At 46.0% G+C, this 18,522-nt stretch overlaps 1 protein-coding gene across 9 annotated transcripts in view; it reads left to right on the top strand.

Moving 5' to 3' along the window:
- The first annotated feature begins 5,157 nt into the window (after positions 1-5,157).
- The window catches only part of DGUOK (deoxyguanosine kinase), a 37,682-nt gene continuing 24,317 nt past the window's right edge, over positions 5,158-18,522 (top strand). For 5 of the 9 annotated variants that reach the window (XR_012897969.1, XR_012897968.1, XR_012897967.1 and 2 more), the window contains exons 1-6: positions 5,158-5,315; positions 8,167-8,279; positions 10,689-10,876; positions 15,389-15,536; positions 16,954-17,069; positions 17,889-17,988. Coding sequence is in view for 2 of the 9 variants with exons in the window: in XM_075910913.1 (XP_075767028.1) it covers positions 5,222-5,315; positions 8,167-8,279; positions 10,689-10,876; positions 15,389-15,536; positions 16,954-17,069; positions 17,889-17,988 (759 nt within the window). In the remaining 7 variants the exon portion in view is untranslated. Of the gene's footprint in view, positions 5,316-8,166; positions 8,280-9,422; positions 9,543-10,688; positions 10,877-15,388; positions 15,537-16,953; positions 17,070-17,888; positions 17,989-18,101; positions 18,241-18,522 lie in introns of those variants that run through there. The other 4 variants (XR_012897971.1, XR_012897970.1, XR_012897973.1 and 1 more) reach the window with 3 other exon arrangements.

Below are 18,522 nucleotides of genomic sequence, written 5' to 3'. Positions count from 1 at the left end.
AGACAAAGAATTTTATTGCCTCTATATAAATCCATGGGACGTCCACATCTTGACTAAGAACATAGGAACGGTCATACTGGGTCAGACCAAAGGTCCATCTAGCCCAGTGTCCTGTCTGCTGACAGGGACCAGCACCAGGTGCCCCAGAGGGAGGGAACACAACAGGTAATCCTCATGTGATCCCTCCCCTGTCATCCATTTCCAGACAAACAGAGGCTAGGGACCCCATTCCTTTGGCTATCTGGAAATGTTTGTCTGGAATACTGCATTCCCTGGAAGCTGAGTACTTGAGCGGCCACCCAGGAGAGATTCAGATACAGCTCAGCTAATCACCAGATCACCCACAGCTGGAGGTTTCATCATGTGACATAAGCTTTAATTAAAGATCAAGTTTAAGTCCTGGATACTTGGAAACCCCTACTAGGGAGCAGCATTTGGAAGCAGAATCTGTCTGAACTGCCTAGGCTAGCTCTTGAGCTAGTGTAAATGGAAACTGCTCCATTACCTTGACCAGAGCACAAAAGATCTTCAGGTAGGAAATCTTGGAAAAGATGCAAGCAGGGGAACAAGCAAAAGGGACTGTAAAGCTTTGCAGACAGTTCTGGGCACAGGGTCTGGGGCAACCCCCTCCCTCCCCCGCATGCTCCAGAGCAAATCCCCCTGCCACAGACCCCTCCTCACTCCACCCTTTCTCCAAACTGTGCTCCTGCTCCATCCCTTTACCCCCTCCCCTGAACAATATGGCCCAGAGAAATTACAGGGGCCTGGCTGCAGGATTGCCTTTCTCCCCAGTACTCATCATGCAGGTGGTGGGAGCCAAAGTGGCCTGGAGTGCTGTGTCCTGCTTCCCTAGGGCTGGGGTGGTCTGCTTCCAGCCAGCATGGAGAAGCTGAGAGCAATGGGCCAGAAGGGCGGTGGAGTGTGGTGGAACAGGACAGCATTGCCTGGGAGAGCCCTGAACAAGCTGGAGAAAGCCTACTCCAGGCAGAAAGCCCTGGGAGAAGGAAGAGAGCTGCACGTTTTGGGCTTTAATTAGAGACTTTCAAGAAATTTTGTGTGAATCATCCCAGACTGGCCTTGTTACCGATGATAATACAGTAAAACTCTGATGGTCCAGCATCTGATGGTCCGGCACTCCTGATGGTCTGGCACCATCAGGAACCCGGAAGTGCTCCGAGCAGCCGGACCATTGGAGCTGCTCTGCCCCCAGCTTCCCTGATTCAGCCGCTGCTAAAACTGACCAGTGGCTGAATAGGGGAAGCCAGGGCAGAGCAGCTGGGGCGCTGCCGGGTTGGTCCTGTAGCGCTGCCCCTCCGGGCTGCGGGACTAACCCAGCAGCACCCCAGCTGTCCCCCATTCAGCCGCTGCTGAAACTGATCAGCGGCTGACTCCAGGAAGCCCGAGTCAGAGCTGCTCTGCCTCGGGCTTCCTGGAGTCAGCCGCTGATCAGTTTCAGCAGCGGCTGACTTGGGGACGCCTGGGGCAGAGAAGCTGGGGTGCTGCCGGGTTGGTCCAGTAGCCGGGACCAACCTGGCAGCACCCCAGCTGCTCTGCCCCAGGTGTCCCCAAGAGCAGCTGGGGGTGCTGCCGGGTTTGTCTCGCCGCGCCAAGGGTCGGCGCTACCAGACCAACCCCGCAGCACTCCAGCTGCTCTGCCCCAGGCGTCCCCGATTCAGCCGCTGCTGAAACTGACCAGCAGCGGCTGAATCAGGGACGTCTGGAGCAGAGCAGGACTATCGGAAGGGGGGGCTATGAGGAGTCTGGGGTGGGGGGGATGCCACCCCAGACCCCTCATAGCCCCCCCTTCTGATAGTTCCGCAAATCTGATACTCTGGCACCCCCTGGGTCCTAAAGGTGCCGGATTATCGGAAGTTTACTGTACCTTGGTTCCTGTTAATATACTGCTATGCAATTGCGATCAAGTCAGTAACATTGTCCCATGAGTAACACCAGACCAGATACAATAGCCATAGAATTAAGATGTGGGCACTCTTAAATTGATGTAATTTACATTGGTAAGGAACTGGTTTACACTTAGGTTAAAACTGATGCTGACATTAGGAAAAAGTCTGAATTTACATAGCACATCCTAGCTGAACCCAAGCTGAATTTAGGCCTTGTCTTGACTCAGAAGAAGTGTCAAGGACTTGTCTACACAGGACATTCTGTTTATGCTGGCAGAATTATACCAGTATACTGGAATTACAGGGAAGCAGCATAATTTAAACTGGAATAAATGTATACCCCAAATTAAAAAACATAGCAGGAGACCTAAAAAAGAGTCACCGTGGCTTAACCACCATATAAAAGAAGCAGTGAGGGACAAAAAGATATCTTTTAAGAAGTGGAAGTCCAATCCTAGTGAGATAAATAGAAAGGAATATAAACACTGTCAAATCAAGTGTAAAAATGTAATAAGAAAAGCAAAAAAAGATTTTGAGGAACAGCTAGCCAAAAACTCAAAAAGAAATAACAAAATGTTTTTTAAGTACATTAGAAGCAGGAAGCCTGCTACAAAACCTGTGGGTCCCCTAGATGATCGAGCTATAAAAGAAGCAATCAAGGACGATAAAGCCATTGCGGAGAAACTAAATGAATTCTTTGCTTCAGTCTTCACGGCTGAGAACGTTGGGGAGATTCCCGAATCTGCACCATCCTTTGTGGGTGATGAATCTGAGGAACTGTCCTGGATTGAAGTGTCATTAGAGGAGGTTTTGGAACAAGTAGAAAAACTTAATGTTAACAAATCTCCGGGACCAGATGGCATTCATCCAAGGGTTCTAAAAGAACTCAAATGGGAAATTGCTGAACTATTATCTGTGGTTTGTAACCTATCCCTTAAATCGGCTTCCATACCTAATGACTGGAAGGTAGCCAACGTGACACCAATATTTAAAAAGGGCTCTAGAGGTGATCCGGTAAGTCTAACTTCAGTACCGGGCAAATTAGTTGAAACAATAGTCAAGAATAAAATTGTGAGGCATGTAGAATAACACAATTTGTTGGACAAAAGTCAACATGGTTTCTGTAAAGGGAAATCCTGCCTTACTAATCTATTAGAGTTCTTTGAAGGAGTTAACAAACATGCGGACAAGGGGGATCCAGTAGATATAGTATATTTAGATTTTCAGAAAGCCTTTGACAAGGTCCCTCACCAAAGGCTGTTGTGTAAATTACATGGCCATGGGATAAGAGAGAAGGTCCTTTCTTGGATTGAGAACTGATTAAAAGACAGGAAACAAAGGGTAGGAATAAATGGTAAATTTTCAGAATGGAGAGGGGTAACTAGTGGTGTACCCCAAGGGTCAGTCCTGGGACCAATCCTTTTCAACTTATTCATAAATGATCTGGAGAAAGGGGTAAGCAGTGAGGTGGTAAAGTTTGCGGATGATACCAAACTGTTTAGGATAGTCAAGACAGAAGCAGATTGTGAGGGACTCCAAAAAGATCTCCCCAAACTGAGTGATTGGGCAACAAAAGGGCAAATGAAATTTAATGTGGATAAGTGTAAAGTAATGCACATTGGGAAAAATAACCCCAACTACACGTACAGCATGATGGGGGGCTAATTTGGCTATGACAAATCAGGAAAGAGATCTTGGTGTTATCGTGGACAGTTCTCTGAAAACTTCCACACAGTGTGCAGCGGTGGTCAAAAAGGCAAATAAGATACTAGGAATTATTAAGAAAGGGATAGAAAATAAGACCCAGAATATCTTACTGCCCCTGTATAAACTATGGTACGCCCACATCTTGAATACTGTGTACAGATGAGATTTCCTCACCTCAAAAAAGATATTTTGGCCTTGGAAAGGGTTCAGAAAAGGGCAACTAAAATGATTAGAGGTTTGGAACGGGTCCCATATGAGGAGAGGTTAAAGAGACTGGGACTTTTCAGTTTAGAAAAGAGGAGACTGAGGGGGGATAGGATAGAGGTATATAAAATCATGAGTGGTGTGGAGAGGGCTGATAAAGAAAAGTTATTTATTAGTTCCCTAAATAGAAGAACTAGAGGACACCAAATGAAATTAATGGGTAGCAGGTTTAAAACTAATAAAAGGAAGTTCTTCTTCACACAGCGTGTAGTCAACCTGTGGAACTCCTTGCCAGAGGAGGCTGTGAAGGCCAAGACTATAACAGAGTTTCAAGAGAAGCTAGATAATTTCATGGAGGTTAGGTCCATAAAAGGCTATTAGCCAGGGGATAAAATGGTGTCCTTGGCCTCTGTTTGTCAGAGGCTGGAGAGGGATGGCAGGAGACAAATCGCTTGATCACTGTCTCTGGTCCACCCTCTCTGGGGCACCTGGTGCTGGCCACTGTTGGCAGACAGGATTCTGGGCTAGATGGATCTTTGGTCTGATCCAGTACGGCCGTTCTTATGTTCTTATGTCGCTATGGAGAGTTATACTCATAATTATGCTGGTAAAATTGTAATGGAAAAGTGCATAGATCAGCACATCATTCTAATAACATCTAGCTGTATCAGCATAGCATTATAACAGAAATAATATCTAATAATAGTATGGTATCTAATACTGATCTAAAGCAATGTTTCTCAACCAGTGGTACGAGTACCCTTAGGGGTACTCAAGAGAAGTCTGAGGGGTACGCCAACACAACTGAAATTTGGAGACAGCTGAAACTTTAAGTCTTTCAGCATTTTATTACTTTTGTATTTTTTTTTTTTACACCCAAAAATTTCATCACCCGCCTGACTACAATTAAGTTGTTTTTTAAAAAAAAGTGTTGTAATGGTAGAGAAAAAAATGTGTGTGTCTGAAAACTGGAGGTAGTCTAACTTTTTTTTTTTTTTTAAGGGGAGTACTTTATTAAAAAAAAAAAAAAAAAAGGTTGAGGAAACACTAATCTAAGCATAGCACTGTGTGAAAACTATCTGCTATTCTGCCTAGATCAGCTAGATGCTGCAAAGTCAGCACAGTACTGTATTCTAATAAATGCTACCTAGGTCAGGATATCGCTATAAGAGAGATGCATAAATCTGCCTATCATCATAATATGCAGATTTATGCTGGTTGCTATCAAAGAATCTATATAATACCATGACCGTGAACATCTGCATCAATCAGCATCGCGCAAGTGAGCCCGGCTTACGTCATCATGTCAAAAGGCAAACTGCGTCAGAGCCCCGCCAGCGCAGCACGGAGCCGCATACATTAGCATGTGATTTGCATCTCATTGAGGCGGAGCGCGGGGCCCCGGGATGAAGCCGCTGTTCCCCCAGCGGCTCGTGCGCGGCTTCGCCATGGCCCGGCGCGGGGGGCCCGCCAGGCGGCTCGCCATCGAGGGCAACATCGGTACGGGGGGGGGTTGTGAGGAGGGTGGGGGGGCTGAGGGGGGGTTGTGAGGAGGGGGGGAGAGTGGGGGGCTGGGGGGGTTGTGAGGAGAGGGGGGAGAGTGGGGGGCTGGGGGGGGTTGTGAGGAGGGTGGGGGGGCTAGGGGGGGTTGTGAGGAGGGGGGGAGAGTGGGGGGCTGGGGGGGTTGTGAGGAGGGGGGAGAGTGGGGGGCTGGGGGGGGTTGTGAGGAGGGTGGGGGGGCTGGGGGGCTGAGGGGGGGTTGTGAGGAGGGGGGGAGAGTGGGGGGCTGAGGGGGGGTTGTGAGGAGGGGGGGAGAGTGGGGGGCTGGGGGGGGTTGTGAGGAGGGTGGGGGGGCTGGGGGGGGTTGTGAGGAGAGGGGGGGAGAGTGGGGGGCTGGGGGGGTGTTGTGAGGAGAGGGGGGGAGAGTGGGGGGCTGGGGGGGTGTTGTGAGGAGAGGGGGGGAGAGTGGGAGGCTGGGGGGTGTTGTGAGGAGAGGGGGGGAGAGTGGGAGGCTGGGGGGGTGTTGTGAGGAGAGGGGGGAAGGGTGGGGGGTTGGGTGGGGTTGTGAGGAGGGTGGGGGGTCTGAGGAGGGTGTTGTGAGGAGGGGAGGGGAGGCGGGGCGGGGGGGTTGTGAGGAGAGGAGAGGAGGAGGAGGGCGGGGCTGGGGGGGTGTTGTGAGGAGGGGGAGGGTGGGGGGCTGGGGGGTTGTTGTGAGGAGAGGAGGGGGAGGCGGGGCGGGGGGGGTTGTGAGGAGGGGGGGCAGTGAGGAGAAGGGTGAGCTGGAGTGAGAGACCCACAGGGAGAGGGGGAGCTCTGGGTGGAGGCCCTGTAAGGGGGAGAGGGGAGCTGGGGGGTTGTGAGGGGAGGGTGCACTGAAGGAACATCCCCGGGGCCTAAATATCAGAGTTTTGGGTGAGAGGGCGACAGATGATTTTATAGACTTCTATTCTATCCCCCCTTAGTCAAACTGAAAAGCCCCCATCTTATTAATCTCTTCTCATATGGCAACTGTTCCATTCTCCTAATAATTTTTGTTGCCCTTTCCTGAACAGGCTGTTGTCCCTGGCTGTTGCGGTGTGGAATGCAAACAGATTGCATTAAGGCTCTGTATTGGATCTTGTTATGAACATAAGATCCATCTATGCCTCTTATACAGCTCTGAATGGTCCTGAACAAGGGAATTTGCTGGACCAGAGGCAGTCAGGCCTCCGGAGTTCCCCTACTGGCCTGCCAGCTCTGGTCAGCGCTCTGCCCCTAGCTTTCCTGCCAGGCTTTGTTGCCTCCAATGCGCTGGAGGGGCTCTGACCCTATCTGCCAGCCCTGTGGGTTGCCCACCCCTGGCAGAGCCCCCACAACCTGCTGCTGGCCTGCCAGTGAGGGCTCCTGACTGCCAGCCCCCTAGCAAAGCCACGCTTCTGGTTGACAGCCCACCTGGGGGCTCTGCTGCTTCCCTCCAAGGCTCTGATTGGGCTCCCTGCCCCCAGTGGTGCTCTATTGCCAGCCTGCTGGTGGTGCGCCGCTTCCAGCCAGTAGCTATGGCTCCCTGCTCCTGGCGGAGCTGCACTGCCAGCTTGTTGGTGGTGCTCTGCTGCTGGCTAGGGCTCCCTGCCTCCAGTGGGCTCTACTTCTGGCCATCACTGGTCCCGCAGCTGCTGGGCTGTTGGCTGGGCTCCCTGCAGGCTGCTGGCCTACCAGACCAACTCCACCCAGTTGCTAGCAACCTCTGTGGCTGGGGCTCTCTGATCCAGGGGCTCACTGGTCTGGCAACATCCATGATCTGGAGAAATTCAACATGTATTGCAAACAATTACACACAAGTCATCACATTGGCTTCAGTGGGATTTAAAGTTAAGGGTCTGTAGAAGGGGTTTGCAGGATTGAGTCCCAAAATATTATCTTGGAAGTTTGGACAGCATGCTCAGCACTGTACTAAACAGAAAGCAAGAGCCCATAGTTGCAGTCTTTTCTTTCAGAACCTTACAGTGCTCTCCTTAAATAATGAGATTATGATTTTATTTCGTCGTGTTAAATTTAATACTCAGAACTTTATTAATTCATGCTAATGGATGGAAGATTCATTGCAAATGACCAAACCAAGTGTGGAACCAATAAAAAGCAAGGAATGCATACAGCACGTTATATTTCTGTTTTGGTAGAAACCTGATTCCCCAGCTGAGATCAGGGACATACTGAACTAAGCACTGTACAAACATGGAATAGAATACAATTCCTGATTCAGAGTTTGTGGTCTAAGGCCCAATCTTCTTACAGTCATTATTCATAGAGAAGATTTTTTTTAAAGATAAGGCAGACAAATAGGAATAGACAGCCAGCTTATTTTATTAGCACTAGGACTTTATGAAGTACTAGTATTAAATCTACCTATCCTAGGTATTATTTAGGTGTGCTTATGTTGTCTGTGTTGAATAAATGTATTGTTATATATTTGGTTTAAAAAAAAAGATAGGGTATCATATTGAGTCTTGATTCAGTCTTGAAGGGAGAGGGTGTTAAATTTAAGCTGATTTGAGAGATTTTCTTTTGTGTACAGAGGGAGGGCTACCCAAAGATATTTTTAGTGTACTTTTTAAAACAAAGTATATACTCAATATATGTTTAAAGAATGGGAACTTAGCTACAGTTGGAGGCAGGATACTGGGCTATATGGATTAAAGGTCTGATCAGGCATGGCAAATCATTTGCCTCTGTTTTTGCTTAGGAAAGTCACTCTTGGTTTTTTTTTTTTTTTTTTTAAAAGGCCAATCAAAAATTGGGGTTACCTAAAGTATCTGATAATCCTTTCCTAGCCAGACAGCAGACTCTGACAATTGCTCTTGTTTTAATTTTGCAGCTGTGGGCAAGTCCACGTTTGAAAGGCTTCTCAGTAAAACATTTCCAGAATGGCAAATGGCTACAGAACCTGTGTCAAAATGGCAACAAGTTCTAGCTTCCAATACCAGAGAGGTAAGTGTGAAAGTGAATAACCAGAGTGGGGATGTGTGGGCACTGCAACAAGAGTTTCCATCATCCGGTTATAGGCTTTTCAAAATGTATGTGATTTTAATGGTGCTTGTGAGTCCTGGGCACTTAAATTCTTTCTCTTTCCACAGTGTAGGTACATCACAGGCAGCGACTGGACAGGCTTTACTCATTGTTCTACAGTTGTGTCTCAATCCTTCCCTGTAAAACAGGGTTAAGAAGGGAGTTCAACTATATCAGGTTTAAGTGGCCTCTATTAAAGATGGTTTTCCTCATCCATAAATCTCTTCCATGATTTGATAATTAAAATAGGTGTGCATGTTCTTAAACAAAATGACTCATGGGAGATAAATATTTAACACACACATTCCTATGATCTAGACTATGATTGCAGCAACTTAAATTTCTTAAGAGTTTTAAAAAATAAATTGTTTCTTAATACAGCTAATCTAAACATCCTGTATCCAGAGTACCAATATTTTTTTATTTTGCATGGAGTTCAGCTCTCTAATGGCAAAAGAAATGTTGAACAAAACAACTTGATTCTCATTAAAGATCTGGAAGGAATCTACTAATGCTTTGTACCTCTGTACTCTCTCTGATATTTCTTTTACAGCTCTTACCTGCTTTGCATGACTATTCCGTTTTATGGGGCCAGTGTAGACGTAGCCTAGATGTAAGTCAGAATAGGGAAATCCACGGGGGATTTAAATATCCCCCGCGAATTTAAATAAACATGTCCGCCGCTTTTTTTCCGGCTTGGGGAAAAGCCGGGAAAAAGCGTCTAGACTGGCACGATCCTCCGGAATAAAGCCCTTTTCCAGAGGATCTCTTATTCCTACTTGAAAGGAATCTTGAAAGTAGGAATAAGAGATCCTCTGGAAAAGGGCTTTATTCCGGAGGATCGCGCCAGTCTAGATGCTTTTTTCCGGCTTTTCCCCAAGCCGGAAAAAAAGCGGCGGACATGTTTATTTAAATCCGCGGGGGATATTTAAATCCCCCGCGGATTTCCCTATTCTGACTTACCTGCTTTGCATGACTATTCCGTTTTATGGGGCCAGTGTAGACGTAGCCCTTTAGTTTTTTATGAGCTTACTGTTGTGGTCTTTTTTTATGATGTACATTGTAGGCCTAATCAACCTCTGCCGACGAGCAATAGTAGCACTTTTCTGTGAAGTACCACAACCCAGCAGGGGACAACGCTTGCTCTCCGTCTTCATGATAAACTCCATGGAGTAATTGGGGTAGGTGGGTAAGGCAAGCATAATTTTTGTCTCCAAATAGTTGACAAGCAGCCATTTGGGATCAAGATCAAGCATGTGCATTAGAGAAAAAAGATTATTGCAGAGTTTTCTGCTGTGTCCAATTCTGGTGTCAATATTTCTTTTAAAAGGACGTTGGAAAAACTGGAGAAGATTCAGTTACACACAAAATTTCAGAACTGGAAGACATGCAGTAAGAGATTTAGGGAGCTTACTCTATTTAGTTGGTCAAGGAGAAGGTTAAGAAGTGTCTTGATTATGGTCTAGAAATTCCTATACAGTGAGTCAAGCTATCAAAGGTGGAATAAGATCCAGTTGCTTGTAGCTGAAGGTATAAAAAACTCAAACTGAAAATAAAAAGTTGCACCTTAACAGTGAAGGTAGCTAACCATTGTAACAATTTAACAAGGTAAATTCCTTATCACTTGAAGTCTTTAAATTGAAGATATCTATAAAATGCTGTAGTTCTATGGCTCTCCACTTTTCCAGACTACTATATCTCTATCAAGATGTGTCTTGTGTATCCTCAAGTTCTGTCTTACTTAAAAACCACTTGCTTACAAAATTGGACGTAAAATACAAAAGTGTCACAGCACACCATTACTGAAAATGTTCTTGCTTTCTTATTTTCACAATATAATTATAAAATCAATTGGAATATAACTATTGTACTTACATTTCACTGCAGAGCATACAGAGGTTATAAATAGGTCATTGTATGAAATTTTAATTTGTACTGATTTTTCTATGTAGACTGTTGTAAAAGTAGGCAACTATCTAGATGAGCTGATGTACCTCCCTGGAAGATCCCTGCGTGCCTACATGGGTATGCGTACCCTTGTTTGAGAATTACTGCTGTAGTTCAGATACAAGTTATTGGGCTCAAATACCATCACTTATATAGAGAGTAATCTCCTCCTCAGCAGGAATCCTGGGGGAAATTCCCTGGCCTGTGCAATGCAGGAAAACAGACTAGAGGACGATCATAATTATTCATTCTGATGTTCAAATCTGAGTCTCGTACCAGTTCTACATTGAGAATATCCTACCTCCAACCATAGGGATGGATGGCCTGAAAAACTCTTTCAGTGAAACTTCCTTCTTAAAAGTACCTTTTTGCATTTCTTAAAAGGCCTCGTCTTCTCAGAATGTTGGTAACCTACTTCAAATGGTTTATCAGGAGCCTTCTCGGTGGTCCTATACGTTCCAGACGTTTTCCTGCATGAGTCGACTTAAGGCCCAGCTGGAACCCCTATCAGAGAAGCTCTTGAAGACCCAGGAGCCAGTGCAGATTTTTGAAAGATCTGTATACAGTGATAGGTACAGTGCTAAAAATCTCCAAACCCCTGTCTGCTCCAGCTAAACTAAGGTGCTTTCTGTTAGTCAGTATGTGTGTAGAAACATGGCAATGCCGTTTAAGTTACAGGTTGAACCTCTCTAGTTCAGTACTCTTGGGACCTGACTGGTGCTGAGCCAAAGAATTTGCTGGACCACAGGACGTCAATATCTTCTAGCAGCATTACCAACAGTTCCACTGCTTACTGGGCTCTTAGAGGACATTTAGGGCTAAATTAGAGTGAAATAAGAGCACAGAACACTGAGAGCCAGAACTGGTGGCTGTAAACAAACTTTATGGGACCACAGGAAACTTGGCCACTCCCATGATAAAGTGGACATCCGGCTAACTAAAATCATGCCCTACCACAGATGTTGCCAGACCAGAGAGTGCCGGACTAGGGGGGGTTCAACCTGTACCATGCTTCTTTAATAAAAAAAAAAATGCATGTTTAGTGCCTACCTGATAAATACTGTTTGTTTTCTAGAGGTGAGTTTCTGATACACACCCCTGTAACATCAAGAAACTGATTAGGAAATCCTAACATCGATGTAAACAGGCACTTTTCTGATCCCTTTCACCATAGCATTGGAGCATGTCACAAACATTTCTTATCACAGTACCTCTGCAATGCAGAGAGTATTACCCCTGTTTGATGGTTGGGGAAATTAGTTCTATGCTGCTCTGCATGATGTGTTGTCATTTACAACAGTGTTAAATAAATATTACCATCAAAACAGAAGGGTAAAATTTCATGTGGCCATGCCCCAGTGTAAATGACTGCACAAAGTGCAAGGTATCTGTACTGAACCCAAGGTTGTGGCAGATCTGAGATTGAATCCAGGTCTCCTGAATCCTAGTTAAATGCCTTAACAGGAAGATGATCCTTCCTTAAACTGCTCCAGGTTATGTGTCTTTTAGCATCTACAGGGACAGCAGAAATCAAGCGCACACTCGGGGTGTTGTGTTCTCTCATCACTAGACCAGAATAAAATCCCACTTGCATTTGAATGGGCTCAATTTCTACTGTCAATGTGAACTTGAAACTGATACTTAGAAGAAGAAAATCATGTATGTTACAATAAGTCCAATGGAAATTGGTAGCCTATAAATACATGAGAGAACACATGAGGTGGTTGAATTTTCAGAATCAGATTTTTTTTTTTTTTTTTTTTTCTTGCTTCCAATTTACAAAGCCCTTGATTCAGGGAATGAAAGTAGCCTGGTCAGTTTCACTCATAGGTATACAGTAGAGTCTCAATTATATGACCTAAACGGGACCGAAGGATGGTCGGATAATCGTAATGTTGGATAATATGGAAAATACCTTGCGGGGTCCAAGATATTTTCCCCGTCAGCTGCAACTCTGCAGACTCTCGGCTGCTTCATGGGGAGCCACGCTGCCCCCGACCTCCCCTATCTCCCCCGGCCAGTTGCGCTGCCCCATGGCTGGGGAGGTCGGGGGCAGCGCGGCTGGCCGGGGGAGATAGGGGAGGTCGGGGTGCCCCATGACCTTCAGAGGGCGGGGGCAGCTGGGCTCCGGCATCCTGCTGCATAGCCCTGCTCCCTCGTCCCTCTTCTCTCACCGCTTTGTCTCCGCACTGCCTGGCACCTTCCCTTCCGCGCTCCACTCTGCTGGCTCCGCCGCCCACACAATTGCCTTGGGTGGCCACAGGCAGGTCGGATAACATGGAATGTCGGATAAAGGAAGGTTGGATAATCGAGGCTCTACTGTACATGGAACTCTGCCTTAAGGAATCATTCAGGTGAACAATAAAAATGTTTGCGTGATTCATTTAGGTTGAAAAGGTCAAACAAAATGATCTTCCTGACACTTCAAGGGTCATGGGTACATTTATGCCCCAGCCCCATGAGGGCGGGGGCTGTCCCAGCCAGGCTAAAAAGGCCCTCAGCCTATGGGATTCTGCTTAATCAGTTAGCTGATTAAACTAAACGTTTAACTGGTTAACTGATTAAATGGGATTTTACATTCCTACTGGAAAGAGCTTGAGGATATATTTTGTAACTTGTGTCTGATAGTGGGATTTGCAGTGTTTAAACAGATGTTGACTTGAAAAATGGGAATTACAAGATTTTCTGTGCAGTTATACGAAGTGGAGCATGAGGTATACTGAAAGTGTTTGTTTTCCAAAGAAGTGTCTCCTATGATGTAATGCCTTCCAGGCTATTTGGATTATGTTGGCTAAATAGTCACTTTTTCCAGATTCCTTGGTAAAGTGGATTGGTGGTGAGATAATGAAAAATATCTTATATACATACTCTGAAAGTGAGGGAAGTGTGAACATTACATGAGAGGAAAACTGTATTTGAATCAAACTGTTTGGGCTGAAACTTGTGAAAGAGGGAAGGAATTTATGGTGTGTGTGTGGGGAGGAGAGAACCCCTGGTGATAATTTGTTATTTAAAAAAAATTGTGGCTGGCTGTTCTAGTAGCACCTTTGTAGTTCAAGGCTTCCATTGCAGCAGGGGGTCCTGCAGTAGAGGGTTTTCCTTGGGACTACTCCAAAGACTCAACCAAAATTTGTTAATTTGAGGCCATGCTCCAAGATCCATTTCCACTAGGGATGTAAATGGGTAATGCATTAACGGGCTGGAGCAGCCCCTGCCCACAGTGCAACATTACAGGCCAGTTAGCCAGTTAACATTTTAAACAGGATTTTACGTTCCTAATTTCCACAGCTTTTGGCTGCAGGCAGCATGGGAGGGAGTTAACATCTTTTTGGTTCTGTGGATTAAGCTCTTCTAGAAGGGTAAGTTAGTGTATGAAACTAATCATACACAAAATCGTAGGACTGGCATTAGCTATGTTGGTAGGAGAGCATCTCTGACATAGCGATACAATTTGTATCAACCACACAATTAGTCGGTAAGAACCACGGTGTACAACTGCAGCTGGGGTGGCTCCAGGAGCCAGCTCAAGCCGGGACTGAGCAGTCCTGGCTCTGGAAGCTGCAGTTCTGCATTTTAAAAGTAGTAAGAGCCACTGGGCTTTTAAAATGCAGAGGTGCAGCATCCTGGACCAGCGCGAACATTGTCATTGCATTGGCAGGGCAGTATAAGCTCCCTCTACTACTGCCTATTCCATCCTTGGTCTATAGGTAAACATGCCCATGTCCTCCAGGGCTGACAGTCCAATATCCTGTTACGGCATTGTTACAACTGCAGTGCCTGGTCTAGAACTAAGACAATTAACAATAAAAGAATCGTTGAATGACTGTTCTACTGTCAAGTATGAAACTGTCCAAACTAGAGATGTGAATGGTTAACTGGTTGCCCACTAAGCATCACCCTTAGTGGATGATGCTTATGGTAACTGGTTAACTGGCGCCCGGCAGCAGCCCCCACAGGCTGGGGGCTGCTCTAGCTGGGCTGGAGCGGTCCCCTCACCTGTGGGACCTGCTTAATCCATTAACAGGTTAAAGTTAACATTTAACTGATTAAATGGGAATTTACATCCCTAGTCTGAACAGCCCATCTCAGCTCTCTTCTCTGGTTACTGAATTGTCTGTTTTAAATCTCTGCTGTTGAAATGACCTCTTGGAGCTTTGCCTTTCTGTGTATCTGTGCAGCACCTGGTACACTGTGGATCCTATTGAAATGCCCTGGAAGCTGTGTAGACGCATAGCTGCCTACTTAGCAATGCATGGGGGCTCAATGAAGTTGCATAAGTCTGGGACCTGCAGCAGGTCGGGGAGAGCTTCTTTGGTCCCATTCTCAATGTACCCTGCCCTCCAACCTGTTGCGAGTGACCCAGCTCTGACTTGCACTTGACACAGCAGGCCTAGCACCTACTTGCTGCTGGCCATGGCAGCCCAGTCCAGCTGGTGACACTGGGCCCGGCCCCGATCTGGCTGCAGAGGCCTGGCCCTGGTGGCCTGGCTTCTTCCTGCATCCCCTATCTGTCTCCAGTCTTGTCCCCAATCTGGCCCTGGTTCCCATCCAGCTCCACCAGGATGGGGAGAGGTGCAGTCCACACCACACCCTGGTGCTGCTGCGAGGTGAGAGAGATGCAGGAGTTCTCTTTCCTTGAAGTAGCCTAGGAGCACCCTCCTTCACCCCAAAGCTCTCCAAATCTGACCTAACCCCATAGCCTGTATCCCTATCTGCAGCTCTCACACCCCTGCACTCCAGTCCTGAGACCCTTATCCCTGGCCCCACCCCAGATCACACACCTGCAGCTGGAGCCTTCATACCCTTGTACCCCAACTCTCTGCCTTCTCCCAAGCTACAAACCCCTTGTTCGCACCCCCACCACAGGAATTTTGTTATGTGCACCAATATGGAGGGGATGTGTTGCACATCCCCTCCATATTGGTGCATGTAACAAAATTCATTCCATTCAGGGGTGAGAGAAATTAGAGGGAACACTGTTTATATCACAGTAAAAATGTACTTTGTCATTCTAAAACTACAGGGAGTTTGTTTGGCAGGTTTAATTTACTCGGTATTCTCTTTTTGTTCTCTTTTTTCCTTAGGTATATCTTTGCTAAGAATCAATTTGAGATTGGTTACCTGGCTGAAATTGAATGGACAATTTACCAAGACTGGCACACCTTCCTCCTTGAAGAGTTTGGGGACCGAATTGCTCTGCATGGCTTTCTGTATCTCCAGGCAACTCCAGAGGTAACTGAGAGCGTGACTGGGAACTAACTAAAACCATCTTTAGTGGCTGCATTAAGGGTGGTCTTGCTTTTCTTGAGGCAAGGGAACTCTAGACCGTATCAGATCAGCAACTGACTAGGACTGAAGACCAATACATCTAATGACAGGGATTGAGGTCCCAGCATGCAAGGCACTATACATCTCTGAAGAGCTTAGGCTAAGCAGACAAGACAAAGGGGAGGGAGGGGAAAGAGGTGAAATTACTTGCCTGAACTTACATAACCGATCAGTAGCAGAACCAGGTATAGAACCCAAGTCTCCTAAGTGCTAATCCAAGGATCTGTGAACTGGACCACGTCTCTTCAATGAGGGTCATTTTGTCTAAGCATTTATTCTGTAATAGAGGAAAAATTAGTTCCCTCTGTAATGTAATGCTGCTGACTGTGCAGCCTTAATTCCAAGCAGCTACTTGTTGGTCTTGTTTTTGGGCTTAGCTTCAATATATGGGAAACTTTTTGGAGGAGTGGGGAACTATGATTGTGTTTATGCATGCATGACTTCTCGGTGCATCATGTTGACTCTTTCTCTAGCTGAGGGTGGTTGGATTCAACTTCTTGCAGAGCTTTCTGTCTACACTGACACAAGTTGCTGCCCTTCCAAGTATAGGGCCCAGTTGTACTCGTAGTGAAGTTTTGCCCATGATTTCAGTGGATGAAAGATCATGTCCTTACATGCCCACTAAACGTCTGGCCTTAGACAGGTGATGTGGCTTCTAACTTGTGTGTCATGTGAAGCTGTTCCTACTTTGTGTAACTGTGATCCAAAGAAAATGGAGAGAGGCTGTTCTCAGTGGTGACAGATGACAGAATGAGGAGCAGTGGTCTCAAGTTACCGGGGGAGGGAGGTCTGTTTTGGTTATTAGCAGGGCTCGCCGAACCGCGGCAAGCCCTGCTCGCCAGCCGCACTGTCCAGCGATCTGCCCACATGCAGATCGTTCTGCGCATGCACAGATCACCCAAACCTGGCTCTTCTGGGTTATAATCTACTTGCCACTGGCAAGTAGATTGTATTATTTGTCGAGCCCTGGTTATTAGAAAAAAAAACTATTTCACTAGAAGAGTGGGGATGCACTGGAATGGGTTACCTGGGGGGGGGGGGGGGGTGGAATTTCCATCCCTAGAGGTTTTAAGTCCTGGCTTGACAAAGATCTGGCTGTGATGATTTAATTGGGGTTGGTCCTGCTTTGGGCAGGGGGTTGGACTTGATGACTCCTGAGGTCTCTTCCAACCCTATGGTTCCAACTGCATCTCTCCAGTTGCTGTTGTCTGAAGTGTCCTATAACTCTTGGCCCATCCAAATGCAAAACAGACCTCATTGAGACTTATGGGGTAAATTAGTGGGTCATACTAATGAAGGAGCTGTCATTTTCTCTCATCAGAAATGTCTAGAGCGGTTGCACCAACGGGGGAGGCCTGAGGAGAAGGACATCCAGCTGGAGTATCTGGAGCAGCTTCACACTCAGCATGAAAACTGGCTTGTAAAGAAAACCACAGAGTAAGTGACAATAGAAATGGCTTCTAGATTCTCAGCCGTGCAAGCCTAGCTCCTTAAATGGTTGAATAATATGTCCTCTGCTGTGCAAGAGTGGCTGTCTGCCACCCTTCTTCATCTCTTGCTTAGTCCTCCCACTACACAGCCAGCTTTCTGCCATTAATCTTAACACTGAACGCCATCTTCTAAGAACATGTCAGCAATCTCCTCCCTTTCAGCAGTAGGTTCCCCTTTGTTACTTTTGCTTCTCTCCATCTTGGCAAATCCTGTAACTCCAGATACCAAAAGGGTATAACAAAATTCATGATGGGTCTCAGAAGAGGAAGGAAGCTCATCTACTTCATAAAAATCTAAGGTGATCCCTTCCTTTCCATACTCTCTTACCTTGGTTTCACATGTATAATGTGCTGGTAGTCTACTGACCCTTGTAGTCCAAACACAGTGTAGGTATCATGCTTCATAGCAAGTAGAGGGCTCTGCTGTCTTAGGCACTGATGCCAGTGGGAGTAGAGGGTTCCAGGAATCTCTCAGCATAAAGACCTTAGCTTGGAAATCTCCTTTGATAGGGAAGAAGGGAAGGGACGACTTCTCTGCAGCTGGAGGAATCTTTTATTTTCTTTTAATGATGGTGAATTTGTATATGCAGCATATATCCTTCTTATGATAAAATAAACTTTTGTTGCAGCAGTGTTGGTGTGATACATCTCTTCCTGTATCTGGGCATATTGTCTCTGTACCTCTGGGAAGAGGTACACTAATAAGATGATTGTTCAGATCCCTTCTTGCTGTTTTTTTTTTTTGTTTTTTTTTGTTTTTTTTCAGGGTCCACTTTGAAAACCTAAAGAATGCTCCTGTCTTGGTGCTTGATGTCAATAGTGATTTTGAAGATGACCCAGCTGAACAAGAAGAACTCATTAGGAAGGTAAGCATTAATGACACCAGCTCATTTTTGCTATTAATGTAAAATACAGAATTAGACATATGTGGGACAGGAATATTTTCTTTCTCTTTTGCATGTCTTTCTCCTTCTAGTAGAACACCACATAACAGATTACTATCAGCTTGGCCTGTCCCTTCAGCAATACCATCTTATGTTCTGATCCCATTCAATCCCACAAGCTAATCAGTCAGGTGTGATCAGCAATTGGACAAAGACTTCCAGGTGCTGCATGAAGTAGGTGGCATGCTTCACTGTATGCTAGCTACTGTCTCCAGCATCCAGACTGGGTATTAAGAGATGCTGTGCTGCTACAGATGATGACTTATAGTCAGGCCTTTAGTTTTATGTCTTATCTATGACCCTAAAGATCTCCCAGCATTTCTTGAAAGGCATACTTTTTCTCCTGTTGACCAAATGGTGATATCCTATCTGTGTAAATTCCCCCTGAAGTTGCTATTGAATAAGATTTTCCAGTTTTCTACCCTAAACTGTAGCATTTTTGTATTCTGCATTTCA

The sequence above is a fragment of the Pelodiscus sinensis genome, chromosome 28 (genome assembly GCF_049634645.1).
Source record: "Pelodiscus sinensis isolate JC-2024 chromosome 28, ASM4963464v1, whole genome shotgun sequence".
In the NCBI taxonomy this organism is placed as follows: domain Eukaryota; kingdom Metazoa; phylum Chordata; order Testudines; family Trionychidae; genus Pelodiscus; species Pelodiscus sinensis.
Note: the sequence above shows the minus strand (reverse complement) of the source record. Positions and strands in the feature narration are given on the sequence as shown.